General features: G+C 36.0%; 1 protein-coding gene across 1 annotated transcript in view; it reads left to right on the top strand.

Annotated features, from left to right (window-relative positions):
* Positions 1–27,140, top strand: part of EXOC6 (exocyst complex component 6) — a 210,049-nt gene that overhangs the window by 146,661 nt on the left and 36,248 nt on the right. The window contains 2 exon segments of the mRNA XM_020964121.2: positions 3,666–3,807; positions 10,548–10,621. Of these exon segments, the coding sequence (XP_020819780.1) occupies positions 3,666–3,807; positions 10,548–10,621 (216 nt within the window).

The following is a 27,140-nucleotide window of genomic DNA, read 5'->3' as shown; positions in this document are numbered from 1 at the left end:
GGAATTGTCAAAGCAGAAATGATCCCTACCATAGCTAAAATGCAAAACATTGTTTTCATGTTATTACAAATAAGAGGCACTGCATTTTAATTTTGTGGTTCTGTAGTGTTTTAAAAACAATATCTACAACCTGCTCCATGAATCTAAAATAATTTTGAAATTTTGCTAATTTGAACATAAAAACAAATTTTTTTTTAGGTTGGGGGTTGGGAGTTTGTGTGTTATTGTTCTTGTGATTGGCAGTGAAAGCCTTATTTCACAGCTTGCAGTGAGGAGCTATTGGGTAAAGGTGTCTGTGCCCCACAAGTTAAATTCAAAAAGTGTCAATCAAGACTTCACATAGGTTACTTAGAGAATGCATTTTCTTACTGGTTTCATCAAATGTCGTCTCATGCTGTCTTTGATTGGCACAGCCTGGCAGGGAGGATGGATGAATCTGTCACCGGCTGGTTAATTGTGTTGCTGGTCTCAGCCTGACATCAGGTCTTTGACTCTTAAGTGGCTCAATACAAAACAAATTAGCAGATTGTAGTCATATTTCTCATTCTATATGCTTTGACTTTGTTGAATGGAGTCCATAAATCATATTGACTGACACTCTAGTAAATGATGAAAGCTGCTTTTGAGGCAGCTAGTGTGGATCTAGAAAGCAGCACTGTGAAGGTGCCATGGAAGGATGCATATGGCTGACCCTTTGGGAATTTCTTAGGAGCCAAATGTCTCTTTACTGCAATTGTTCTTTAAAGAAAGGCTTTTGGGTACTGCAAAAAGGATCTAATATGTCAGCAGATTCTCTTTTACAAGTTCCTTTGAAATACAAGAAGTTTATCTAAGGGTTTTCTCCTTTTACAACATGTATTTCAGCAAAATGTTAGATGGTGGGTTAAAAAATTGTCCTTAAAAAGTTCAGCAGGTGTTTTTACTTACAGATTAGTTCCTTATTTTTTGAACTTAATTTGTTGAAGCCAAAGAACAAGCTAATGATGCTGCAATTAATTTTTCAAATGAGAACATAGATATTCCACAGTTGTTTGCAATTGGAAAGCTATTCCATTTTTTGGCAAATAAGTGCATCTTTTTTTTTTGTTTACCATAATGAAAGAAGTAGAACATGCTAAATGAACAGCCCTGACATATGAAAAGCATCTTATCTCTGTATTCTAGATGGCAATATGTTATTAAGGGTATAACAGTAATGACAACACAATTCAAAGAATGACTTCAATCAGTGGCTTTCACTATAAATACTGATGATAGAAATGACTTACTAGAGACATTTTATGTGTATGTGTATTTGAAACGTTAAATTTTTTCTATTTTCAATTTCAAAATAAATATTAAAAGCAATTTAAAAGCGTATTATATGTAAATTTTCCAAGTTGGAAGTATTCAGTGTTTAAAAGCATCACACAGACAACTAATAAAATAATAGTTAGAATAATTTTATGCCTGTATCTTTATTAACCCTAATTTTATATTCATATCTGAAAGGAAAATTTCAGTTTCATTTGCATATTTATAAAGTACCTTATAATTCATTTAATATTGTATCATTGAGAACAATAAGCCTGTAGTTACTATACATAGTTTAAAGAAATGAAATATCAAAATTTTGCTACATATGTATTGAAATGAAGAATTAAATGCACACATATATACATGTATATGTATTTGCTTTTGAAGTATTTATTTTCCTCAGGTTTTTTGAGTATCTTATGTTTTAGTTCTATTACCATCATTTTCTGCTCCAATATTATTATTATTATTCTTATATACTAGCTCATAGTATATTTGCATATAAAATAAATTGAATGCTAAAACTTTTTTGACAACTTATAAATCTGCTTATGCAGTTATTACATTATAGTAACAACATAAGTAGAAGATGGAGCTAATTTGGTGGAACAGTACATTCAACTAAAATACTTGTTCGTTGAATCAGAATGACATTGCTATTATATATTTTACGTCTATTCCATTGTAACTCAATGAATTTCCATTTATTCTTTTCCTTTTTCTTTCCCCTGTTTTCCCACTATTCATTTTGATATTATGCTGCTTGAGGAATAATATTGCATGTCTACCAGATTAATTCCTATTGGGTTTGGGATCTTGAAGCATGCATGTTGACTTGGGTTTTTTGTATTGTTTTATATATTTATTTTTAGCAGTTCATCAGTGTCTCTCAAATATGTTGTTCATACCTGTTTTCTTCTATAAGATTTTTATTTGAAAAATTGACATTTCACTTTAGATATATAGTTTTTTAAAAACTGTGCATGGTGTTTAATGCTCGTTTTTGCAGACTTAAAATTTCTAATCTGTCATGTGAAGTGTCTGATTTTTAAAGAATGTATGATGTTTAATATTATTTAAAATATATGCTTTTATATCATCAATTTTTGTACTTCTAACAATTATTATGAAGTTTTTTTGCACCATCTAGCTTTTGTGTTTGATATCTTTTTTTTTCATTTAGAACATATTTTTTAGGCTCCTGTTGCTTTATTGGTCTTTTACTGTTGTATATAGGAAAAACATAATTAAATAAGGATTTTTACTGTAACATGTTGATTTGAGTAAAACAAAAATGCAGCTTTTTATGCTCTCCAAAGTACAAATTTCTGACTAAATAATGGGGTTTTGCATACCACATTGGAAAAGCAGTGGTTTATAAACTGTATACTGTAGCACATACTTGTCTCTTACTTCACTTAATAATATGTTAATATTTCATTTGTAACACACTAACAATTATATTGTAACATTTTACTTAAAGTAATCACTAAGTTTTAAATTTTCAACATTCAGCAACTTTGAGAAGTAAAATTTATGCTTAAAATCATTATAGTGTTATGATTGGAGATGGCTATGAAATGTAAACACAGACTTAAGTTATCTTTATAGAAAAAGTTTTGATAATGTTATAGAAGAAAATATTTTAACAGTTTGTACAAGTTGTAAGAAAGATACAGTTTTTGTGTTTTTCTTGATTGTACATGTCTAAATTCTAATTTAGAAAGTTAATGTTAGTAATTTGTAAGTTTTTTTGTAGGTTCTATTGATTAATTTTATAAGTTCTATTGATCTCTAAAACTAACAGATGGCTTATGAAAAACAAATTCTGTTGACAGGTGATACATTTAAAAATGTTCATAAAAACTGTTATAAATGATCATTTTTGTAAGAAATTAATATACTCAGCCATGGTCCTTTTTCAGATTGAAATCATTGTTATTTTGTGACTTCATGCAGTTAACTTGTATAATTCATGAATTTCATTTTTTTTTTTACTTTAATTGCATAAAGGATGCCATATCCTATTTTTGGCAAAATTGCTGTGATCATAGATCAGTAAAGTATACTTATATCTTAATTTTTATTCTTATAAAATGTTTATTATTTTTTAGGTGATAAAAATAATGACTGATGATTATTGAACATGTATTTTTAGTTTTTCTTTGTGCCATTACAACTTTAATGTTATTATTTAAGAAATAAAAGTAAATGGAAGCACTGTTTAATTCCTAGTCCTAGGGCAAATGCATTGAGTATTCTGAAATTTAAAGGACTAATAATTATAAATAGAAAACTAATCTAAAGGTTTGATGAGGTCTAACTGATATTTTATGATGTGTTTGTGTATGTGGTTTTCTCTTTATTAGGGAAAAGTTGCCCAGACAGCTTGTATGTCAGCCTGCCAGCATCTGTCAACATCCTTAATGCAGATGTTATTGGACAATGAGTTAAAACAGATAAGCATGGGAGCTGTTCAGCAATTTAACTTAGATGTTATACAATGTGAATGTAAGTACCTTATTCTGAATATTAGTTAAATCCATTTCATTTCCAGGAGCTTATTTTTTAATTAGGTGAAATAATCTAAGCACAATTCAGAAACTTAATAGGAGAGGCCAAGAGGGATACATGGCTCTAAATAAACTTCCAACAGTCGTAGCTTCTCGGAAGCCTGCTGCCTTGCTCCTCAGGGGAGGAAATAAGATCAGCCACAGAGCTAGGGGATGCCAGAGAGGGGTGTAGAAGTGGGAAAGTAAAAAATAAATGACAATCCATCTTCCTACCTTTCATATTTTACTTTCTCTAAATCAGGAGGGTTTTTTTGTATTATGTCTATGAGGCCTAAGGACTCCTTGGAATGAATGAAATAAATAATGAAAAAAATATATATATATACATATATGTATGTGTTTGCGTGTATGCATGTGTATATACATATTATTACAAATGAAACCAATTATATTGAAATAAAATTATCAGAAAAATTAAAAAAAAAGTTCACAGACCCCAGATTAAGCATACTTACTCTAGGTAGTCCAGCCTTTTCAATAATGTCATGTAGTTTCCCCCAACATTTCATTCTGAATGAACTTAATCTGTAGAACTAGTTCTTTTTTCTTTTTTCCTATTAAACATTCTGCTATGACTGAATCTTTTCTTATATTCTGAATCTTTTTTCTTCCTTCCTGCAATTCTTGGGCAAAGCACCATAAGAAAGTATCCATTTTACAGATGAGGAAACTGGCTCAGAGAAGTTTTACCTGACATGGCCAGAGTCACAGCTGATAAGTGTCAGCATTAGATCAGGAACCTAGATCCCAATATTAGATGTTACTTTGTATTAGCATGAAATATATGTAAAATGCGTGCCTGTGGACATGCATACAAGTGAACAATTTTTAGATGGTGTTTTATAGGACCACCTCAATAGGGAATTGTTTAAATTGATGAAAACTCCTGGTTGGCAAATTCCACCTTATCATAAACTCAAGTACTCAGCAATTTAGTCAGGCACCACTGGTGAGAAATTGAAAATCAGTGGGGCACAAGGGGGATTATAAATACTTGTGTGAGGCAAATTTTGAGATAATAAATCCTGTATTGGAGAGTGACTTTTAAAGAATAAAGAAATTAGAACCATATATTTCTAAGTAGGGTAAGAGTGGCCCTATTTGCTTATGAACCTGCTCATTTCTTTCAAGAAAAAAGTAAAAAGAAAGTTTTCTTTTATGAAAAGAGAAAGGAAGAAAGAAAAGGAGTCTCTACCCCCTGATAAAGATAAATGGCCTAGAAAAAAAGGAAAAATTCTAGATTTTTAGAGGGAATTATTGTTCCCTTAGATATACTTTTATTTTTTTCTCTTTAATCAGGAGCTATCTTTGCTTCACTCTTCCTTAATTTTTTTTCTTTCAGCGAATTGTCCAGCTCACAAACAATTAAGATCATTTCTACTCTATAACTATTGAGCATCTAATTCCTTCATGTTCCTTAGAAGCTGCCTCATCAGCTCAACTTGAAGACTTGTTTATTCAAGAATCATCTCATATAGACCTTTGTTAAGCCATTTTCCATGCCTACTAATTTTCAGTGGTCTGTTGGTGGTGCTCACATAAATTGTTGCATCCTTTAGGTTATTGGCGGATGATCATTACTTGAATATTGGATTTGTTACTTCAAGGTAGAAACTGCCTTTCTTTTAGGTTCAAATGGCAAGGAACAGATCTCTTTATTATTGCTGTTGAAGTTTGCCACAGAACCTTTCTTGCTGGGAATTTACATCCCTAAATGTATACAAAGAACTTATACATGTATTCAAAGGATCACAGAATGTCAGAGTTCGAAGAGATCTCAGAGGCCATCCACTCCAACTGGTATTTATAGAGGAAATCCTTGTAGAACATCCTCAACCTCCCAAATAATATTTGTTTGAAGTCCTATGGCTAGGAGAATTCAATAATATCACAAGGTGCTTAATTTCTTTCACTAAAGTGAAAAATTGGCTTGACCAGCAGAAAGCCAATGAGAAATCCCTCTGTCCCTGCACTAGAGACTTTCCTACAAGTTTATATCAAGTTATTTGGTAGAAATATGACTACACACACACACACACAAACACACACGTGTGTGTATATATGTACATGTGTGTATACACACATACATACATACATATATTCATACATACATATATACACACATTTTATAATGAACAAATTAGAGCATTAACTCTCAGGGTTTTAATGTACATGTAATTAATTTTAATTTTCCTAACTTCATGGCACAAAAGAATCCCAGTACATTGGCTATCAAAAAATTATACAAAATCATTTAAATAATTTATTTTCTCTAATGGGAGAGTATCTTAAGGTGCTTAGTTGTTTTTTTAAAAATACTGTTAATTTCTACTGCTGTTTTAGTAAGTGTTTTTGTACCATAAGCCTGCATTAAATTAATCCTAAAGAGGCAACCTAAAAGCTAAAAAGGAAATATACTATTTGTATACTTGGATAGCAACAGAATTGAGATAGCTAACAGTTGGAGGGATAGAACTCATTATTTGACTACATAGGTATTAGTATAAATTAAGTCCAGGAAGATCAGCCAGGGCAAAGAGGTCTTGGAGACAGGGGCTTGGAGCCCAGGCAGAGAAGAAGTCTAGACTCCAGGAAAGTCAGACAGTAGGGACCAAGAAGTCCAGGCTAGAAAATTGGAACGTATGATCAGAATCCTAGGCAGAAGAGCCAGGAAGTATAGAGTTAAGATTATAGCTGTCAGTGTAGTAGAAAGTGGGGCATTTGAAGGTGATGAGATGGAAAAGGACACAAAACTTTGTACGATGCTTAGATGCTACTGTGGCAGTGGGAAGCAGTTTAATGTAGTTGAGACTGATTATACCAATACCTCCACTCGAGTATTTAGGGGAGCCCAATAGTGGGAAGGCAGTTGGTCTTCAAGGGATGACAGGATTTAAAGCTAGAAGTGAACTTAGACATCCTATAATCCAGACTCCCCACTCTGCAGATGAAGAAACGGAAATCCTGATGATATGTGATGAGTCTGATCACAAAGCTCATCTAACTTACTGCTTTGAGTTTTAGATATTATTTCTGTCAGGTTACCTCATATCTCAGGGCCTCAGTCTTCTTACCTGTTAAATGATGGAGTTATACCTGTTGTCCTAAGGTCCCTTCCAGAGAGCGTCTTGATGGCAACTAGTAAGGAAGCTATGTGAAATAAAGCTGGAGAGGCAACTTGGAACTGGATTGTGGAGGGGGCCTTAAATGCTGGGCTAAGGCAATTTTATTTTATCTTGTTGCTAATGCTCATTATTATATGTGGCAAAGCTGAGATTGAAATTCAGAACTTGTAATTAGCAAGATCTTAGCAGGCCCAAATTAAGACTTGCTGAAATATTAAGCTATGTAGAGTTTGAGAAGCCCCATAACACAAATCTACATCACCCATAAACCTCCTTAATAAAGAAGACAATGTACATAGAAGTATTCAGGTATTCAAATGTGTCCTTGATCTCATCAATTTGAAAGATTGTTCCAGTAGTGCAGATCACACTCCATCTGTTCCTTCCCATCATTTGTAACTCTTATTGATGTCAACTCATAAATTCAACAGAGGAGGTCAGCCTCCCATTTTTCCTGACATTGTGGGAGTATCTGTAGAACATACTGGTAGTTCACTTGTCCTTTAATCATTCAGTCAGCAAGCATTTATTAAGTACTTAATTTTAAATGTGTTAGATACTGTGCTAAACAATGGGAATACAAATGCAAACCAAAAGAGCATTCTTGCTCCCAAATAGCATTGCATTCTAATGGAGGTGAGAGGGTGACAACGCCTAAAAGGAAGCTGAAAGGGTAGAGGGAAAGGGAAGAGGGATGAAGGTACCTGGTGTGTATATGGAGGTGGAGAGGCATAGCAGAGAGAGCTCAAAGTACAGTACAGACTGGAGAATAATGAGATATGCCTGGTCTGGGTACCCTCCTTAAATAAAGGTTCTGGGAAGAGCCATCTAATCAGAGGAAGAGGACACAAGGGCAGAAGGTACTTCTAGTGTGTGAATTTTCTGGCTGGAGTGAGCTTCCAGAATTGAAGAGCTTTCTGAGGCATGATAGAGAAATTTTGGAGTGCAGTGAAGCCTGGAAAGGAATGAGATCATTCCTTATTCTTTCTACCTAAGCACCCCTTCTTCTCTATCAGATAATTTCTTGATGACATCTTTTATCCCCCTTTACCCCCTTTTTCCAACTTCCTCATTGGTTGTATGTTGCAGCCTGCTTACACCCATCATTATGCCTCTCCATTGCCAAAGTGGAAGAGGAGGAAGGGGAGTGCTGATATACTGTCAGAAGCAAGAAGTGATAGCTTATGATCTGAAAGAGAGTGAGTAGCTAGAAAAATTATAAAAATAAGTGTAATTCAGTTTAGAAAGATTTCTAACAAACAATTAAAAATTTACTCATAAAAATTAAACCTCAGTTATTTGTGAAATTCACTCATGTTGATCACTGCATTCTTTTATATGTTGAAAAAGTAAGGTGTTACTGGACTTGGGTTTTTATTTTGTTGCTGTAGATTGTTACACTGTTTCGTGTCACCATGGTTGCTATGTGGTTTCAGACCAGGTTCAGTCATGAGGGAAACTGATCCGAAGAGAGGGGATGAGGCTTTTCTCATGCTCTGTCTGGTTATAGCTCTTCTATGGAATAGAACTCAGGTGGGTGGGTGGGGGGAGGAGAAGGGGGGAATCTCTGAAACTATGCTTATATATAGCTCATGTCTAGGTTTTCTCAGAGTCCCTTCTAGAAAAGATATTTAGTGTATATAATAGATACCAGTTATAGGATACCAATTTTTTTCTCTCCCCTCCCCAAAAGTTCTTAAAATACAAAAGATTCATTGTATCTTAACAAATACTTACAGTAATAATCTGTCATAATTATCATTTGAAATAATTATCTGTCATGTCAATTATATCCTGTAACTTTTTAGAGCTGCTGAGCAGATATTTTACATCTAATTTGTATCTATACTATTGCAGCAACTCACGAAGTCCAGACCTTCTGTCCAATTAGGCATGGCTCTTTATTCCCTTCAGATTCAGAACGAACCTGTTGTTGGTCATTTTCTCCTCCTGAAAAATGATATAGTTATAGGAACCACCTCTTCCTGGTCATCTGGCACCCACTCAGAAGGGAGGATCTCTCAAATTCATGAGGTAGCTGTGAAGGCTAGAAGGAGCCATCTTTCAGTATCAGTGGTTGCTGGTGAAAGACTTGTGCTTGGAAAAGGAAACACAAAGTACAAGAGGCAGCCCTAGAGTCTTCAGGCCCAGTTTGGCTCATTTAGGCAACACATGTTTTTACTACTGTGTGTTTCTCTTCCTTTGCTGCTGGGGGAGAGGGGAGAGAAATGCCCTCTGCCCCTTCCTGGCAGTGCAAGGGAGACCTGGCAGGGTCCCAAACCACATTCTCCAAATAGAGATGGGTAGAACCTTTCTATATTCCTTATAGCCAGCAGCTCTTCCTGCCTCAGTCACTAATAATCTTTGACTGAAATTATTGGTCACAGGGACCAAGGGACCCATCACGAGATGCTGATTGCATGTGTCCTTTAACAGGGAGCCAAATCACTGGGTGGGTTGGAACACATGTTGGGCTCTGTAGGAAATGCTCCAGGCCAACACCACTCCCTAAGAACACAATCCCAAGAGATGAAACTGGTTGAAAATATAAATAATCTCAAAAAAGATTCAAGTAATTTCATAGAAGACAAATCACCAATGAATTGTAAGCTAAGCTAGTTTGTTGTAGAGCACATCTTTGGCTTTTGAAGTTGATATCTCACAAAAATTTCCTGTGCTGCTTCCTATTCTTAAAAATTCCTTAATAGCACATTCAGAGATTGGTTACAGGCCTAGGTGGACAATATTAGATCCAGTAACAACTCCCAGGTTGTTTATGAGTATATTCTTATATTTGTAAAATTTGAGGCCTTTGTTTTTTTTAAAACCATCTAAAATTTTAATAAAATTAAATAAAGCAGCAGTTATCTCAGTGTTAAAACTTTTGGTGCTATAGTAATCAATTCTTTAAAGATATTTTTGGAAACAAGTTTGTTACCTGATTTGAAATCTTTAATCTCTAAAGTAAAGCCAGCGTGCTTTTATGAGAAAATTTATTAAAAGACACGAGCAGACATTCCTACTTTCTGATTTTGCTGCTTAAAACATTCCACCTGTTGTCTGCATATAAAGCAGAAATACACTTGTGTCTGTCTTTTATTGCTATTTGACTAAAGGTGGGATTTTTTTTTTTATAGAACGGATGCTGTAACAAAAGCAGATTTTTTAAAAATGTTGACAGCCATGGAATTGGTACCATTTAAAAATGCTTCTATAATCATTCACCTGAGGCCAAAATTTAAAAAAAAAACTTAATATGATTGAAGTTATTATTTCTTTTGTACTTTGTCATATAACTCTTCTAACTATATTGTAAAAAGAATTATAGCAGATCAGAAGTTCAAAGTTATTAGAATGTTTGTGATAATGGGTGTGGAAAATATTCTAAAAGGTGGACATTATTGGTTATAAATTGTTAACCTTCATATGAAATTGTTAAGTATAAAAATTAGAATACATTATAGCACTATTTATGAAGAGTAGAAGTTAATTCAGCTGTTAAATCTTCAAATACTTTAGTCATGTTGTTAATGTTGTTCTTTTTTCCCCTCAGTATTTGCTAGCTCTGAGCCTGTGCCAGGATTCCAAGGGGATACCCTGCAGTTAGCGTTCATTGACCTCAGACAAGTAAGATGCAATTATATACCTTTCTTGTCTTCCCTCCTTTTTCACTTCTTAATGTTCCTATAATATACATTTACTATGTGCACATTATACATTTGAAAAGAAGTGTGTTTTCTTAGAGACTTTGTTACTGAGTTACATAGTAGATGTCACTTTCTCTGTACCTCCATCCTGTTAATATCCCATCATGATGGATTTTCATCCATGGATGTTTCAACACGTACAAAAATATGAACAGTAGTTTGACAGCTTACTGGTAGAGAAAACCAGTTATACACCTAGCTTAAGAAGGTAGATGCTTAAGTTAACATGAAAGTAAACAAGTTTTAAGGAGGGCAAGAATAATTGATTTAGGATCAGCCTCCAAACCATTAAGATTTTAGTATAAGTAGTATTAAATCCTACTACACGATCAGCATTGAGCTGCTTCCATGGGTGGAGGAATATAGAAGAAGCAGTAAGTTGTGCTGGTTGATTTGAAACTTCGAGGAACTTCCTGGAGGAGATCTGTTACTCAGAAGGGGTTGACTTGACCACCCAAACTGGAAAGTCCAAATGGATAAATATTTATTGTTCAGATTATGACGTGCATTTGGATGGACAACTTACAGAGTTTGTCCATCAGTATGTATATATGAGTCAGATGGTATAGATGGACAGTGACTTGGGCCTTGAGCTGAACATGAAGGGGAAAGTAGGCTAGATTGCTTTCAGAAGACTCTAATTATCCCAGTACTCTCATGGAAATAAAGGTCCATCTTTTTTAATACTAACATTTTATTAGTGTTGTAAGTCAGTGAGATATAGAATATAATAGTATCCAAAGAACAAAAAATAATTATCACACAGCGGACAATGGAGAGATTGCATGGTAGGTGTGAGGAAGCTTCAACATAACCACTGGGGAAATTTGAAGAATTGTAAAAATACAAGATGTCATGAAGGAAATTATGATAGGAAGAAAAAATGGACTGGTGAGAGCATTGTATGACAGATGAACAACCAAACTGCTTCGTTAGTACCCTTTCAATGATGAGAGAAAGCAAAAAAGACCACCAAGATGTTGGGTGGACCTTCTTTGATGAATTTATAGGAGGACATGGATAATAGTGGTACAAGAAGGGCAGGCATAGATGAGTTGTGATCTTTGATCACTGGAAGAAACTTTCAGATTGATGAGATCACAGATCTAGTTGAGTAAAATAAAATACGTAAAGTTTATTTCTATATATAGTCAGCTTTATATGTATCAAACAGATACCCTGGGGCCACATGTGGCCCTCCACACTCCAAAATGCAATCCAAAACCAGATTAAAATGTAATTGAGACAAAATAAATAAAAATACAATAAAACATAGATAATGTTAATATATGGTTTCCTAATTTGCTATGTAGCCACAGGCTTCCTTATGTACAGTTTAGTAGTCCTTGTTTCTGTTTGAGGATGACACACTGGTCTACTCAATTACCGATGACAATGACCTTGCATATTAGCCTATAGTGAAAATTCATAGATAATCTGCTTTGCTTATTTTGTCACCTAATTCTAGTCAAAGAAACAATGGAGGGGGTGAAGATGTAACCCCATTACAGCTGGTCAGAAGAGTGTTCCTCATAGAGCAGTTTTCCTAAGTGGAGAATAGGATCTCATCCTGGACAGAAGGAAATACCATTACCATATGAAAAAAGTCACTAATAGAGAAATTTAAATTAAAACAACCTGACACCTATTATAAATGTGATAAAAAAGGAAAATGACAGTTGTTAGAAGGGCTGTGGGAAAATAGGCACAATGTTACACTGTTCGTGGAGCTGTGAATTGGTTCAGCTATCCTGGAAAGCAATTTGGAATTATGCCCCCAAAATTCACTAAACTCTGCATACCCTTTGGCCTAGTAATTCCACTACTAAGCTTAAACCTAAAGAGTTCAAAGAAAGAGGATGTACAAAAATATTTACAGAGCTCTTTGTAGTAGCAAAACACTAGAAACTAATAATAATACCTTTCTTTTGGAGAATGGCTAAACAAATTACGACATATGAATAATGAAATATTATTTTATTGCACCATAAGAAATTATGAAATGGACAGTTTTAGTGAGAACTGAGAAATTTTGTGTGAACTAGTGCAGCATCAAGTGAACAGAACCAGGAAATAACAAATAACAACCAGAAATAACAACAGCATTATAAAGAAAACAACTATGAAGACTTGAGAACTCTGATTGATGTAATGATAAACCACAATTCCAGAGGACCAGAGATGAAGCATGCTACATAAATCTTAATTAACAGACAGATGATGGATTCAAGATGTAGAATGAGACACATACTTTTTGGACATGGCCAGAGGGAATTTGCCTTGCTTAACTTCATATTTGTTAGGAAAATTTTCTTACCTTTCTTTTTATTCAGTGGGGTAGGGAAAGAGGAGGAGGAAATAGAATGGAGATAAAATTATTACTTGTTAATTGAAAAAAAATCAAAAATAAATTTTAAAAAAGGGAATAACACTTATGGAGTACATTCTCCCTTAGCTTTCCTAACTGGATTGAAGCCACAGCCCAGCCCTCCTCCCTATATTTCCTTGTTTCAAAGAATGTGACTATATTACATCCCAACAGAAATATGCAAAGTAGTTAAGAATGGCTTCCAATGTGCACAAATAATCTGCATGCTGGAAATTTGAAATTGACTATGAAACATTTCCTCAGTTGTGTTTTTATTGTGTCAACTATGTACTATATAAATAACATAGTATAGAATTTTCTTAAGGGGTCAGAAAAGAGGATTATGGATGTAGCTAAAGTTGCTTAAAAATAAAGAAGTTCTGATGCCTGTATTTTAAATTTGAATTATTTAGTGATTATTCTGACTCAGTACTAAAATCCAAGTCCTTCTTTTTTTTGCTAAAACAAGTTGTACTTTCTATCATTAGACAACATGTAATCTATTATGATAGCTCACACCCATATTATCATGTTATCATTATTAACTTTGTGTCATTTTGGCTTCATCATCTGTTCAGGTGTATATATATATATATACATATATATATATATATATATATACATATATATATATATATGTATATATTATATATATATATATATATATTTAGCCACATGGGACCAAAGACCAAAGACTTTTTTACATCTCTAATATTTTAATAAATCTTTAGTGAATAGTGTTTTTGACTATTACCTTTCTTGATTTTAATTGTCCAGATAAGTGATTAATTCACAAAATATTAAATATATTCATGACAAATGAAAAGGTCACAAGTTATTTTATATGTATGATTTTTACATGTGGTTTGCATACAAATGGCTATTAAAGTGTGAAACATGATCAGATATGATAAATATGCAATAGAAATTAATGGTATGGAATAACTGCATTTTCATTTCTCTAGTTATGGAATAACTGCATTTTAATTTCTCTAGTTTTGACAAAGGCTTAAGATCATTTCCCCTAATAGTTAATGATGAAATTTAATTGTAGTCCCTCAATATTTGTATTAAAAAATGAGAACAGGCAACTTTTTGTTTTTAGCAATTGGACCACCGTGGCCTAACTTTAAAAAAAAAAATAGAATCCTAGATCTAAAATGTCACCAAAAGAAAAAAATATTGAAAAAGTATTTTACCTTTACCTGTTTTATTGTAAAATCCACTTATGAAAAATTAAATGGTGAGATACTAAATGTTTAAAGTGGTAAAAAGTTGAAATATATGGAGGATTTAAATGTCCTTATAGACGATGCAGTTTCACTTATACCGATATTCCCTGCTATATTTATTATGAGTGCTGTTGTATTAAATAAGAAATTGAGATTTTATACTGATAGTGTAGGCCCCTTATCTTTATACAAACAATGCATAATTTATTTTTTTAATGCCTTAAGTTGAAGTTGTAAACCACCAGTACTAAAAAGGATTCTAACACCTGTATTTACCTTTTAGTTGGATTTTTGTGTCCTCCCCCTGCCCCCACTTTCTAATCTGTGATATATTTCTGTGTTAATAGGATAGCCGACAGTTCTTTTCAAGTATACTTGGGAGAGCAAAAGAGGCTCTTCTCGTGGTTCTTATGGGAGGGAGGTCATGCTTCTGTTTTTTCGTTTGAATTTGATACTGCCTCATGAATTGTGGGGTATGAAAGATAAGGAAGTAGGTCCAGTGGTCAAGTTTTACCTGCCCACCCGGACTTTGCCCTGAGGTCAAACTTCTGATATTTGCTGTTCCGAATAGAGGAGTTGTTGACAAGTAGGGGCTGATACAAGAGAAAAGTTAGAACCATATCAAAGCTTAAAGGCAAGAGAATTGGGACTCAATGAGAGACTGTAGCTAAAAGATGGATCAGCAGGACTGCCCTTTAAAAAAAAAAAGCTGACCTGTGAATGAAAAGACTTTATCATCCTGCCAATCACGTGCTTGCTAATGGAAGCCAGTTATCTCAACATTTTATGGCCCACTGTCCTAACAGGACAATGTGGAGGAATAGCAAGCAATGATGAAAGTGGATTATTTAAGTATACTTCCATTAAGGAAGTTTAAATGTGTGTTATTTTGAACATAATTTGTATTTTTGTGTAGATTTTTTTTCCCACCAATTGCTTACTTTTTAAAAAAGAACTCTTCTTTCCTTCCAGTAAAAATTTAAGACACTTATTTGATCAGAGCTGTTCTGCTTATTTATACTTACTCATATTTAGCCTCTCAAACTGAGACCAACCAAGGCTTTCCCAGGTACATTTTCTATATATGTCCTGTCATATAGGTCTCAGATGGAGATTGTAGGTTTACTGTATTATCATCTATATGAAAGCCTTGTTACTTGAAAAACAGATTTGTTTTGTGAAACTATATGCAATTCAATTCAATAACCATTTATTAAGTGTTTACCATGGTTCAGGCACCAAGAATACAGAGACACAGAGGAGAGTCCCTGCCTTTAAAGAGTTTACATCCTAGTTGAGGGAAACACTATTTCATGGATAAGTAAATACAAAATAAATATAAGGTAATTTATGAGAGAAGCACTAATTGTCCTCTTACTAAAAGTGGCTCTTGAGCAGAGCCTTGAAGAGAGATTCCAGGAGGCAAAGGTGAGAAGAAAAAACATTCCAGGCATAAAGGAGAGTCTATACAAAGGTAGGAAGGAAGGAGACAGAATGTTATATATGGGTAGCAGCAAGTAGACCAATTTGGATGGAATGTAGAATACATGAGAGGGACTTAGGTGAAATCTGTCTGGAAGGATAGACTGGAGCCAGGCTAGGAAGAGCTTTAAATGCCAGAAGAGTGTGTATTTTATTCTGGAAGCAGTAAGGGACCAATGAAGTTTCATGAGGAGAGTGCCATGGTCAGAACTACGCTCTAGAAATCGCAGTTTTGCAGCTGTGTGAAAGATTAATTGTAGAGAGGAGAGAATACAAACAAGAATACCAATTAGGAGGCTGTTGCAGTAGTCCAAGCAAGAGGTAATGGGGGCCTAAACTTGGGTGTCACCATGTAAATGGAGAAAAGAGCACAGCTATAAGAGGTATTGTGGAGGAGAAATCTGTTGGCAGTTGATTAGATATGGAAAGTAAGAGAGAGTAAAGAGTTTAGAGTGAATCTAACATCGTGAACCTTAGTAACTGAAAGGATGGTGGTAGCCTCAATAGAGATAGAAAAGTTAAGAGAAGGGATTGAGTTTAGAGGAAAAGATAACGAGTTGAGTTTGCAGTGCCTGTGACGGCCAGGTGGAGATTATGTAGCAGGCTTTTGGTGAAGAAAGACTGGAATTCTGGAGAAAGATGAGGGTTGGATATGTGTGGATTTGGAGTCATCTACATATGATTAATGAGATTATATAATGAGAAAGAGAGAGTAAGCTCAGGACAGAGCTCGGGGGTACATCCGCAAATGAGGAATAGGACATGGATGGCGATCCTCTAATGGAGAATGAGGAGGAGCTATCAGACAGGTAGGAGAAGTAAGAGTTTCGTATAAAAATACTTTTAATAATTTGCTTATTTTAGTTGTCTCACATCAAGCTTTGTGCAAGTTCATTTTTCTCTCCATTGCTTTTTTGGTATTTTGTGAGGCAATATAATTTGTAACATCCCATCATATATCTTTACATTATTTCGAAAATGAGCTTATATAAAAAACCAGCATTGCCTTTGCCTTCATGTCTCTCCATTTGTCAAGGAGATAAAGTGTGTCCTGGATAATTTCTGTAGTGTTTTGGTCTTACTGGTTTATTTTAAAGTACTATTTTATTTTTTCCCCAGTTACATGTAAAGACAATTTTTAACATTTTTTAAAATTTTAAGTTCCAAATTTTCTCTCTCTCTCCTTACAAGTCCCCTCCCTGAGATAGTAAACAATTTGTTATAGATTATCCATGTTCAGTCATGCAAAACACATTACCATATTAGTCGTGTTATGAAAGAAGACACAGACCCAAAGGGAAAAAAATACCAAAAAGTTACAGAAAGTGAAAAACAATATGCTTCAATCTGCATTCAAACTACATCAGTTCTTTCTCTGGAGGTAGATAGCATTTTTCATCATGAGTCCTTTGGAATTGTCTTGGATCGATATATTGCTGAGAATAAGTCATTCACAGTTGATCATCGTACACTGTTGCTATTGTGTACAGTGTTCTCCTGGTTCTGCTCACTTCACTCTTCATCAATTCATGTAAGTCTTTCCAGGTTTTTCTGAAAGCCATTTTGGCCTTATTGTTACTAGGGTTTGAAATAACTTAAACTTCTCTAAGTGCAGTTAGGGTTAGGGTTAGTCAGAGTCTTCACTTTTATTTTCCATGTGTCAGAATCTATAGTTTATTCAAATAAGTCATGTTGGAACTGTTGTAATTACACATGATGCTTTTCCTTTCTTTTAATTTGGTATTAATATTGACCTTTGCTCTAATCAGCTATTGTTCTGACTGTGCATAGACAGCTAATCCTAAAATGTCTCCCATGTTGACATCTAGTAGTTTCTTGTGGGCAAAATCAATCAATCAGTAAACATTTACTAAGTACTAGTATGTGCCAGGCACTGTGCTAAGCACTGAAGATACAAAAAGAGGCAAAAGGCAGTCCCTGCCCCTCAAGAAGCTCATAGTCTAATGGAGGAGACAGTACGCAAACAAGTATGTACAAGCAATTTATATATAGCACAATTAGGAAATAATTAACAGAAGGAAGGCACTAGAATTAAAAGGGGTTGGGGAAGGCTTGTTGTAAAGGTGGGATTCTAGTTGGGACTTAAAGGAAGCCAGAGAGGTCAGTAGTCAGAGTTGAGGGAGAACATTCCAGGCATGGAGGACAGCCTGAAAAAATGATTGGACCTAACATATGGAGTATCTTGTTTGTGGAATAGCCAGAAGACCAATGTCACTGGATCAAAGAATAGATGGTGGGGAATAAGGTGTAATAAGATTGAAGTGGTAGGAGGGGGCTAGGTTATGAAGGACTTTGAATACCAAACAGAACATTTTGTATTTGATCCTGGAGGCAATAGGGAAACGTTAGAGTTTATTGAGTGGGAGAAGTAACATAGTTAGACCTGTGCTTTAGGAAAATTACTTTAGTAGCTGGATGGAGGGTGGATTGGAGCAGGAGAGACTTGAGGCAGGCAAACCCACCAGCAGGTGATTGCTGTAGTCCAGGTGAGATGTGATAAGGGCCTGTACTAGAGTGGTGGCAGTGTCAGAGGAGGGAAGGGGGTGTATTTGAGAGATGTTGCCAAGGTGAAATTGACAAACTTTGGCAACAGGTTGGGTATAGGTCATGAGAGAGAGGAGTCCAGGATGATTCCTAGGTTGAGATCCTGGAGGAATTTGGAGGATGGTAAAAGGGAAGGTAAGAAGTGGGCAGGGGGTATTAGGAGGAAAAATAATGATTTCTGTTTTGGACATAGCAAGTTTAAGGTGTCTAATTGGACATCCAGTAAAAGGTATTTGAAAGACAATTAGAGTTGTGAGATTGGAGTTTGGGGCAGGATGGATAGATTTGAGAATCACCAGCATAGAGATGGTAAGTAAATCCTTGGGAGCTAATGAGATCATCAGATGAAGTAATATAGAGGGAGAAGAGAAGGGGCCCCAGGGGCAGACTCTGAGGGACATCTACCCTTAGAGGATAATGTTGATACTGTTTGGTAGAATTGTAGTTAGCTAAACGGCTTTGCCTAGATATTCATCTGTAAAATAAGAAGTTCAAATTACATGATGTAATTACATTATGTAAGGTTCCTCCTGCTATAACATTCCTATATATTATTTGATTAATGGGCTGATGTCAATCCATAGAGAGTTTTTAGCAGCATTCTAGAGGGCTCTATTCTTGGTGATATTCTGGTCCATGTATTTTATCAATAACTTTCATCACACATATATGCATATATATATGGATGTATACATGCATGTGCATATAAATACTTTGAGAAAATAATTAGGAGGCACTGGATATAGCAGGTGCCACCTGATAAAAAATATTTGATAATTTAACAGGTAAGAAACAACTCATTGCCAGTGTAGGAAGTTGTTTCCAGATCAGCTGTCTATATACACTCAGGCCACTGACTTTTTAGAGCAAAGATGAAAATTAATACAAAATATGAAGAATAAAAATGAGAACAAGATATATTATCCACTTAACATGAGTACAAGCTGACCTATTTAAATAGCTATTGATGCTAAAAAAATATGGAAATGGACAGAGAAACAGACATCACTATTAATTATAACCACTCCAAAATAAATTTTGTTAATGTAAATTAGTTGCCATAACAAGGAGATCAAAAGAGTCTAGAAAGTGTTAGCAAACACTTTACCTCCTTGGCAAGCTGACAGATATGGCAGAGAAGGCTAAAATTGGTGGAGAATATAAAATTCTCTAAAGGAGATAATGAGTTTCTGTATAATTCTAAAATGATGTGAATTTGTTCCTTAACCTGAGAAAGGGCCTTGACCAGTGAACCAGACTTCTTTACAACTTTGGGGGTGTGAAGTTCTTTAATCAATTTGAAAAGAGTATGGGACCTTGCTCATTGAATGATGACAGTTGATACTACATGGGAATTGTCTAGTCATTGACTGAGAGGATCTGCTGTGCTTCTTGAACCTATATGAAAAGGAAAACCAGTCAACTAAAAGGAGAGTCAGCTGTAGCAGTTGAGAAGAGAGTCAGCTACAGAGGAAGAATATAACTTTTTCTTTCAACTCAGAGAGTACAGTGAGCGACAGTTATCTCTCTTCTTCCCTCTCCTATCTCTTCCTGCCCCTTCATTGAAGCAGAAGTGTCTGGGCCAGGAATGGGGAACCTGCAGCCTCAAGGCCACATGTGGTTGTCTACATCCTTGGGTGCAGCCTTTTGACTAAGTCCAAGTTTTATAGAATAAATCCTTTTACTAAAGGGATTTGCTCTGTGAAGTTCAGATTCAGTCAAGGGGCTGCAATTTAGGACCTAGAGGGTCACATATAGCCTCAAGGCCACAGGTTCCCTGCCTCTGATTCTGGGCTAATCCAAGTATTCCATTTCCTATTCTCCATTCACTCTTTGATGTAAGCAAATAGGACTGTGAATTTAAAATAAAAAGAGCCAAACCTGCTACAGAGTCCAGCTGTGAGGCTAAATGGTAACAGAAGAGTTTAATAATAACCTAAGTCAGGATTTCAGTAAAACCAGAAGCTGAAGGTAGTGGTGATCATAGCCGAGCAGCATCTAGCAGAGAGTGAGACATCAAATTCAATAGGAACAGTGCAAGGATATCAGCAGCCTTGCAACCCTATAGCATCAGGAGTGTGCTTTGAATTTTTTTGCATTTATGTGTGTTAGCCACCAGTATTGCTTATGTGTGTGTGCCTTTCTACTTGTAAACTCTATGGGCTCTTCCCACTGACATTGTGTTCCCCAAAGAGATCAAAGAGGAAAAGGACACACACAGACACACACACACACACATGCTCTTATAGGATCTCTTTTTTGATGGCAAAGAACTGGAAACTAAGGTTGTGCCCATTAATTGTGGAATATATGAATATGGTAGAATGCTCTTATACTGTAAGGAATGATGAAGAGGGTAGGTTGAGAGAAAGGTGGAAAGACTTGTATGAACTGATGCAGAGTGAAGTGAGCAGAACCGGGAGAATTTGTATAACAGCAACAATGGAAAAATGAATAACCTTCATGATGACCATCTTCAATTCCAGAAGATAATAAAGAATGTTTCTTCTTCTTCTTCTTCTTCTTCTTCTTCTTCTTCTTCTTCTTCTTCTTCTTCTTCTTCTTCTTCTTCTTCTTCCTTCTTCCTTCTCCTTCTCCTTCTCCTTCTCCTTCTCCTTCTCCTTCTCCTTCTCCTTCTCCTTCTCCTTCTCCTTCTCCTTCTCCTTCTCCTTCTCCTTCTTCCTTCTTCTTCTCCTCCTCCTCCTCCTTCTTCTTTCTTCATCATCATCACCATCGTCAGCATCATCACCATCATCATCACCATCATCACCATCATCATCATCATCATCATCATCATCATCATCATCAATGTTAAGTGATTTGTCCAGGGTCATACAGCTAGTAAGTGTCTGAGGCCTCTGACTCCAGGGTTGGGGATCTATCCACTTCACCATCTAGCTGCCCCACTGTGCAGATTGGACACTTAGAATTTGTCTGTCAGTACATGCATCTTGAATAGACTCTGCAAAGAGACAAGGAGTGGTGTCCAAAATTGTATGGAAGTAGGACAGTAGTTTGGATTGCCTTTGGGAAATCACATATTTTTTAATGGTTCCAAACTTTTCTGTGAAAAAAGGACAGTTTTTAGCACAAATATTTTTCCAGTGATGTTGTTTAGCTGCAAGTCATGAAATGCTACAGTCTTCAAAGAATTATAATTGAAAATCACCCAAGTATAATGGGAAAGTTTATGATGGGTGTAAGTAGGCTACTATGCTTCATAAAGAAGGGATTGTGAGGGAGAAATGGTATAAAAGATGTCATCAAACAAAAGAAATGTCTTCAAGGGGCAGCTAGGTGGTGCAGTGGGTAGAGTACTGGCTTTGGAGTCAGGAGTACCTGAGTTCAAATCTCACCTCAGACACATAACACTTACTAGCTGTGTGACTCTGGGAAAGTCACTTAACCCCAGTTGCCTCACCAAAACAAACAAACGAATAAACAAATGTGTGATCAGAAAAAATATATAGGCTTATTACCAAGTAAGAATGAGGAGGGAGACAGAGTCAAGATGGTAGAATAGTAGGGAGAAGTGCAATAAACTAACCCCTCCAAGTCCTCCAAAAAGTTTTAGAAAATGTACCAGACCAACTCCTGATTGGGAAATCTTAGGGAAAGTGAGAGAGAGAGAGAGAGAGAGAGAGAGAGAGAGAGAGAGAGAGAGAGAGAGAAAGAAAGAAAGCGAGCCTGTCCCCAGTGTCCAATATATATCTGGCCAGTAGCATTCTAGTACCCAGGGACTGTGTGCAAGGGGAAGATGAGGCTCTAAGACCTTTACCAGAATAACACAACATTGTGCAGAGTATAGAAACAGGTACTGACTGGCAGCTTTATCGCCCACCACCCAGTTCCTCGGTCAAAAATCTGAGACAGACAGGCAGGGATCTGTGCCCAAGGTGGCATTCTGAGGTGAGGGGTGGTTGAGGATCCTAACCTGTGTGCTGAGCAAGGAAGAAGTTCAGAAGCAAGGAGCAATGCTGTGGCTTGGACCCCCAGGTATAGAATAGGGTCTCAGTTCCAGCTTCTTGCTTGATCTCAACTCTGCAGAATAAAGCATGAATCTCAGTCTAAAGGGAAGTCTGCAGTTCTGTCACTCTGAACCAGCAGAGCTTTCCAGCTGGCTGGCTGATAGAAACTGAATCCCATAGCAGTCTTTGGTTCCTGAGACCCTCAGACCCTCACTCAGGAACTTGTAGAGCTGAGCCTACTTTGGGAGCACTGAAAGCTTTCAGGTCACCAGTGAGCTGTCCTTCAGAGCCGGGAATAACATAATAATACTCTGCCCTCCAGAAAGCAGTAAAAGGACCAGGCCAGACCTTTCCTTCAGAATTGCATAGAGCCTACCTGATATTAAGTCCAAAGTCAGAAAACAGACTGAAAAAATGAGCCAACAAAAAAGAATCCGACCAAAAAAAAAGGTAGTATGGTAATAGGAACACTCAAGACACAAACACAGAAGAACAGATTGACTCAAACATCTACAAAGTCTCAAAGCAAAACACAGCTTGGACATAATTTCAAGAGTTGAAGGAAGAATTTAAATTTTTAAAAAATATTTATTCATTTTGAACTTAAAAAAAAACCCAAAAAACATTTCCATGTATATGGCAGAACATAAAAAGAAGATTCAATATAAAACCATGAATTTTCATTTCACACTTTATTTTTTTAAACTATACAATGAATATCAGACATTGTTTTCAAGGTTATGCTGCTTTTTTGTGTGAGGCAAGAATTTTTAAGAAGTTAAAAATGTATTTTTATAAATGAGACATGTGTACCAGAGGAAAAAGCTAGAAAAGACATAAGAAATAATTTGGAAGGGAATTAACAGCTTGACACAAGAGGTACAAAACCTTGACCAAGCAAAACGCTACCTGAAAATTAGAATGGACCAAATAGAAGCCAGTTGCTTCCTGAGACAAGAAGAAATATTAAAACAAAGTCAAGAGACTAAAAAGAAGAAAATATAAGAAACTAAAGAAAAAAGATCAAAGAGAAAAAATTTAAGAATCATTGGATTAGGGGCAGCTAGGTGGCGCAGTGGATAGAGCACTGGCCCTGGAGTCAGGAGGACCTGAGTTCAAATCCAACCTTAGACAACTTGACACTTACTAGCTGTGTGACCCTGGGCAAGTCATTTAACCCCATTGCCTAGCCCCCACCCAAAAAAAAAATCATTGGATTACCTGAAAGCCATGAGAAAAAAAAGATTGTAGGAATCATATTTCAAGAAATCTTAAAAGAAAATTGCCCAGAACTCTTAGAACCAGAAGGCAAAGTAGAAATAGAAGGAGCCCATTGGTTACTTCCTGAAAGAAACCCCAAAGTGAAAACTTCCAGAAATATTGTGAAAAAATATTGTAAGCATCCAGAAATAAAAAAAATTCAGGTACTAAGGAGCCATAGTCAGAATCAAACATGATTTATTATCCACCATTATAAAGAAGCAGAGAGTTTGGAGCATAATATTCCAGAAGGCAAAGGACATTTGCTTACAACCAAGAATAAGTTACCTGCCAAAACTGAATATAATCGTAAAGGGGGAAAAATGAATCTTTAATAAAATAGAGGACTTGCAAGTATTCCTGGCAAAACAACCAGAGTTGCGGAGAAACCCCTTTGAACTTTTTGAACGATTTGAACTTTAAAGTTCAAATACAAGAGTTAAGAAAAACCAGAACAATCATGAACTGAACAAGGATAAACTGCTTGTATTCTAATATGGGGAGATAATACAAGTATTCTTTCTGAATCCTGTCATCATCAGGGCTCATGGAGGGAGTCTAATGAGATAGAAGGTCTAAAAGTGGTTCTGTCTTGTCTTATTTCTTGATGATCTTAAAAGAAGAATAGAAAGAGAGGGGAAGAGAAATACATTGGGGTGGAGAAGGAAAAGGGAGGTTAGGGAAAGATCTCACATAGTGTGCAGAAGTAGAAGTCTATACAACAAAGAGGAAGGAGTTGGGGAGAGGCTGACATTTGAACCTCATTCTTACCTGAACTGGACAAAAGAGGGAAGAACACACACACAGTTGAGTACAGAAATATATTTCACTCAACAGAGAAATAGGAGGGAATGGAGAAGAGAAAGAAATGGGGGGGGTGAATTAAGGGAGAGATTAATACTAAGGAAAACTAAGGATGCACAAAAATACTTTTAACTTTTTGAGAATAGGAATCTGAGAATCTCAGTAGGTGCCAATTAGGAATGGCTGAAGAAGTTATAGAATATGTGATGAAATACTACTGTATTATAAGAAATGATGTGGACAGTGGTTTTAGAGAAACCTGAGGAATCTTTTATGAACTGAGTCAGAGTGAAATGAATAGAGCCAGGTAAATTCTATACAATGACAGCAATACTATAAGACAAACAACTCTGAAAGCCTTAGCAATTCTGGTCACCATAATGACTAAAAATGATTCCAGAGGGCTAATAGTGAAACGTGCTACCTGCCCCCTTAAAGACAAGTGAAAGATTCAGAGTGCAGAATGAGACATCTGTGTGTATGTGTGGTATGTTTATGTGTGTGTATATGATGTGTTGAAAAAGTGAAGTATTACTGTACTTCAATTTTTATTTTGTTGCTGTAGATTTCTATACTATTTTGTGTCACCATGTTACCCTTGGCCCTAGGGGTCTCCTTCTCCACAAGAAGTTCTTGCTGTGGTCTCACACAGACCAGGTTCAGTCATGAGGGGACCTGACCCAAAGAGAGGGGATGAGGCTTTTCTCACACTCTGGCTGGTTATATTTCTACTATGGAATATAACTCAGAGGAAAATCTCTAAAACTATGCTTATGTGTGGCTCACATCTAGGTTTTCTCCAAAAGGGATGAATAGGATCCCTTCTAGAAAACATACAGTATACAGAATAGACTCTACCACACCAAAAAAAAAATTCTTAAACACAAAAGATTAATTGTATATTAACAAATACTTAAAGTAATAGTCTGTCATATAGATTATACCCTCCTGGAGTGTTAAGGCAACTTTTTAGAGCTGTTGAACAGATATTTCACATGTAATTTGGATCTATACTATTGAAGCAGCTCACGAAGTACATACACAGAGCTTGATAGTCTACATAATTTGTAACAGGAGTTTTCTTATTTTGTTCTCAGTTGTGGGGTGGGAGTGGACTGATTTTTGCTGATTAACAAAGTAGAGTGAGTAATAACTTTTATAGACAGACTTTTTGTGCTCCATTGGTATCCATGCAGATTCAATGGGAAGGACATGAAAAGAAAGCATCTTTTCTTTTGAGTGGGCTCTCTGTATGGAGAACATCTGTAAGAATTACACAAGATGCATAGGAATAAACGGATTGCTAGGTACATCATTAGAGGGAGTACTTGACATGAAAGAGATCGATCAGAGATCCCCTGGAGTATTGGAATATAACTTTTGTGAAGTCATAAAAGCTATGCTTATCAAATTTACAAATGATACAGACTTGGGCAGGATAGAGAATATATTATGGATTTGACATTCAGAATTATCTTAATTGGTTGGGGTGGTAAATTGAAAGAAAGAAGATAAAATATAGCGGATAAATATAACATTTTCCATAAAGGCTCAGGAACTCAGTTGCACAGATAGAAGATATGAGAGACATGACAACAGTTTATGTGAAAAACAAAAGACCTGGAAATTTTAGTTGGTTACAAAGCTAATATGGAGGAACAGCATGATGGGGCTACATCAGTAGAAGTTGATTGCCCAGATTCTATGTTTGTGAGATTGTAACAATTCTGAGCGCCACAAGCAACATTGACAGACTAGGCAAAGTTTGGAGTAGTGAGGATGGGGTAAAAACTGTCATATGAAGAATAGTAGTAAGAATTGGTTACAGAGAGAAGAAGGGGAACTTGATAGCTGTCTTCAAGCACTTAAGGAATTGTATGTGAGAAATAGAGTATTCCCCATTCTTTTTAGAAAAGTCAAAATTAGTCCAATGGGTTACAGATAGTTACAGGATAAGATTTCAGATCAATAAAAGATATTCAGTGAGGCAGTGCTGGTGGCAGTCATGGCAGGTGTCAAGTAACATAACATATTAGAGATATGTTTAACAGTTGCCGCTGTCCAACAGAATAAGGTGTCTCGGGAAGACAGCTGTCAAGGGAAGGGAGAATCCATTGAGACACCAGACTAGATAACCTCCATTGTCCATTTAAAATGCAGGATTTTGTGGTGCAGTGATCGTTATGAATCTGTTTGAGACGGCCAGAGATGGTGGGAAGATCCACCCCCAATGGGGGCACCCTTTTCTTTGCTGTTTAACTTTTCACTTGTTTTTGATGTGATGGGAATTAACACCTCTATTCTCTCCAGTAACATGGAGGACCACCAAGCTATGTAGTGCTCTTCACTGCCTGCTAAGGTTCTCCAGGCTTTATCATCTGTCCTTCCTCAGAGATGCCTGGCACTGTGAGCTGATGTGCTTATGTAAACTAAGCATGCCTAGGCTTTGCTGTTTGCCTCAGTCCACTTTTACCTCTTAGGACTTCCAGTCTGTCCTCCAACTGAACTTTCCTTTGTATCTCTCCCAATTAGGTGTGAGCTCCTTGAGAAGAGAGACTGGCTTAGTTTTTCTCTTTGTAACCCCAGTGCTTAGCATGCGCTTGGCACATAGTAAGTGACTGATAAATACTTTTCATTTATTCATTATGACCAGGAGTTATACTGAACAATAATACAGAAACAGCTTCAAGGGTGACTGATGTTTCTAGGGGTATTTGCTCCTAATAAATAGACTTAGGTTGTTGTACTTATTTAGTTCTT

The sequence above is a fragment of the Phascolarctos cinereus genome, unplaced genomic scaffold, assembly GCF_003287225.1.
Source record: "Phascolarctos cinereus isolate Bilbo 61053 unplaced genomic scaffold, phaCin_HiC Scaffold_3;HRSCAF=262, whole genome shotgun sequence".
NCBI lineage: Eukaryota > Metazoa > Chordata > Mammalia > Diprotodontia > Phascolarctidae > Phascolarctos > Phascolarctos cinereus.
Note: the sequence above shows the minus strand (reverse complement) of the source record. Positions and strands in the feature narration are given on the sequence as shown.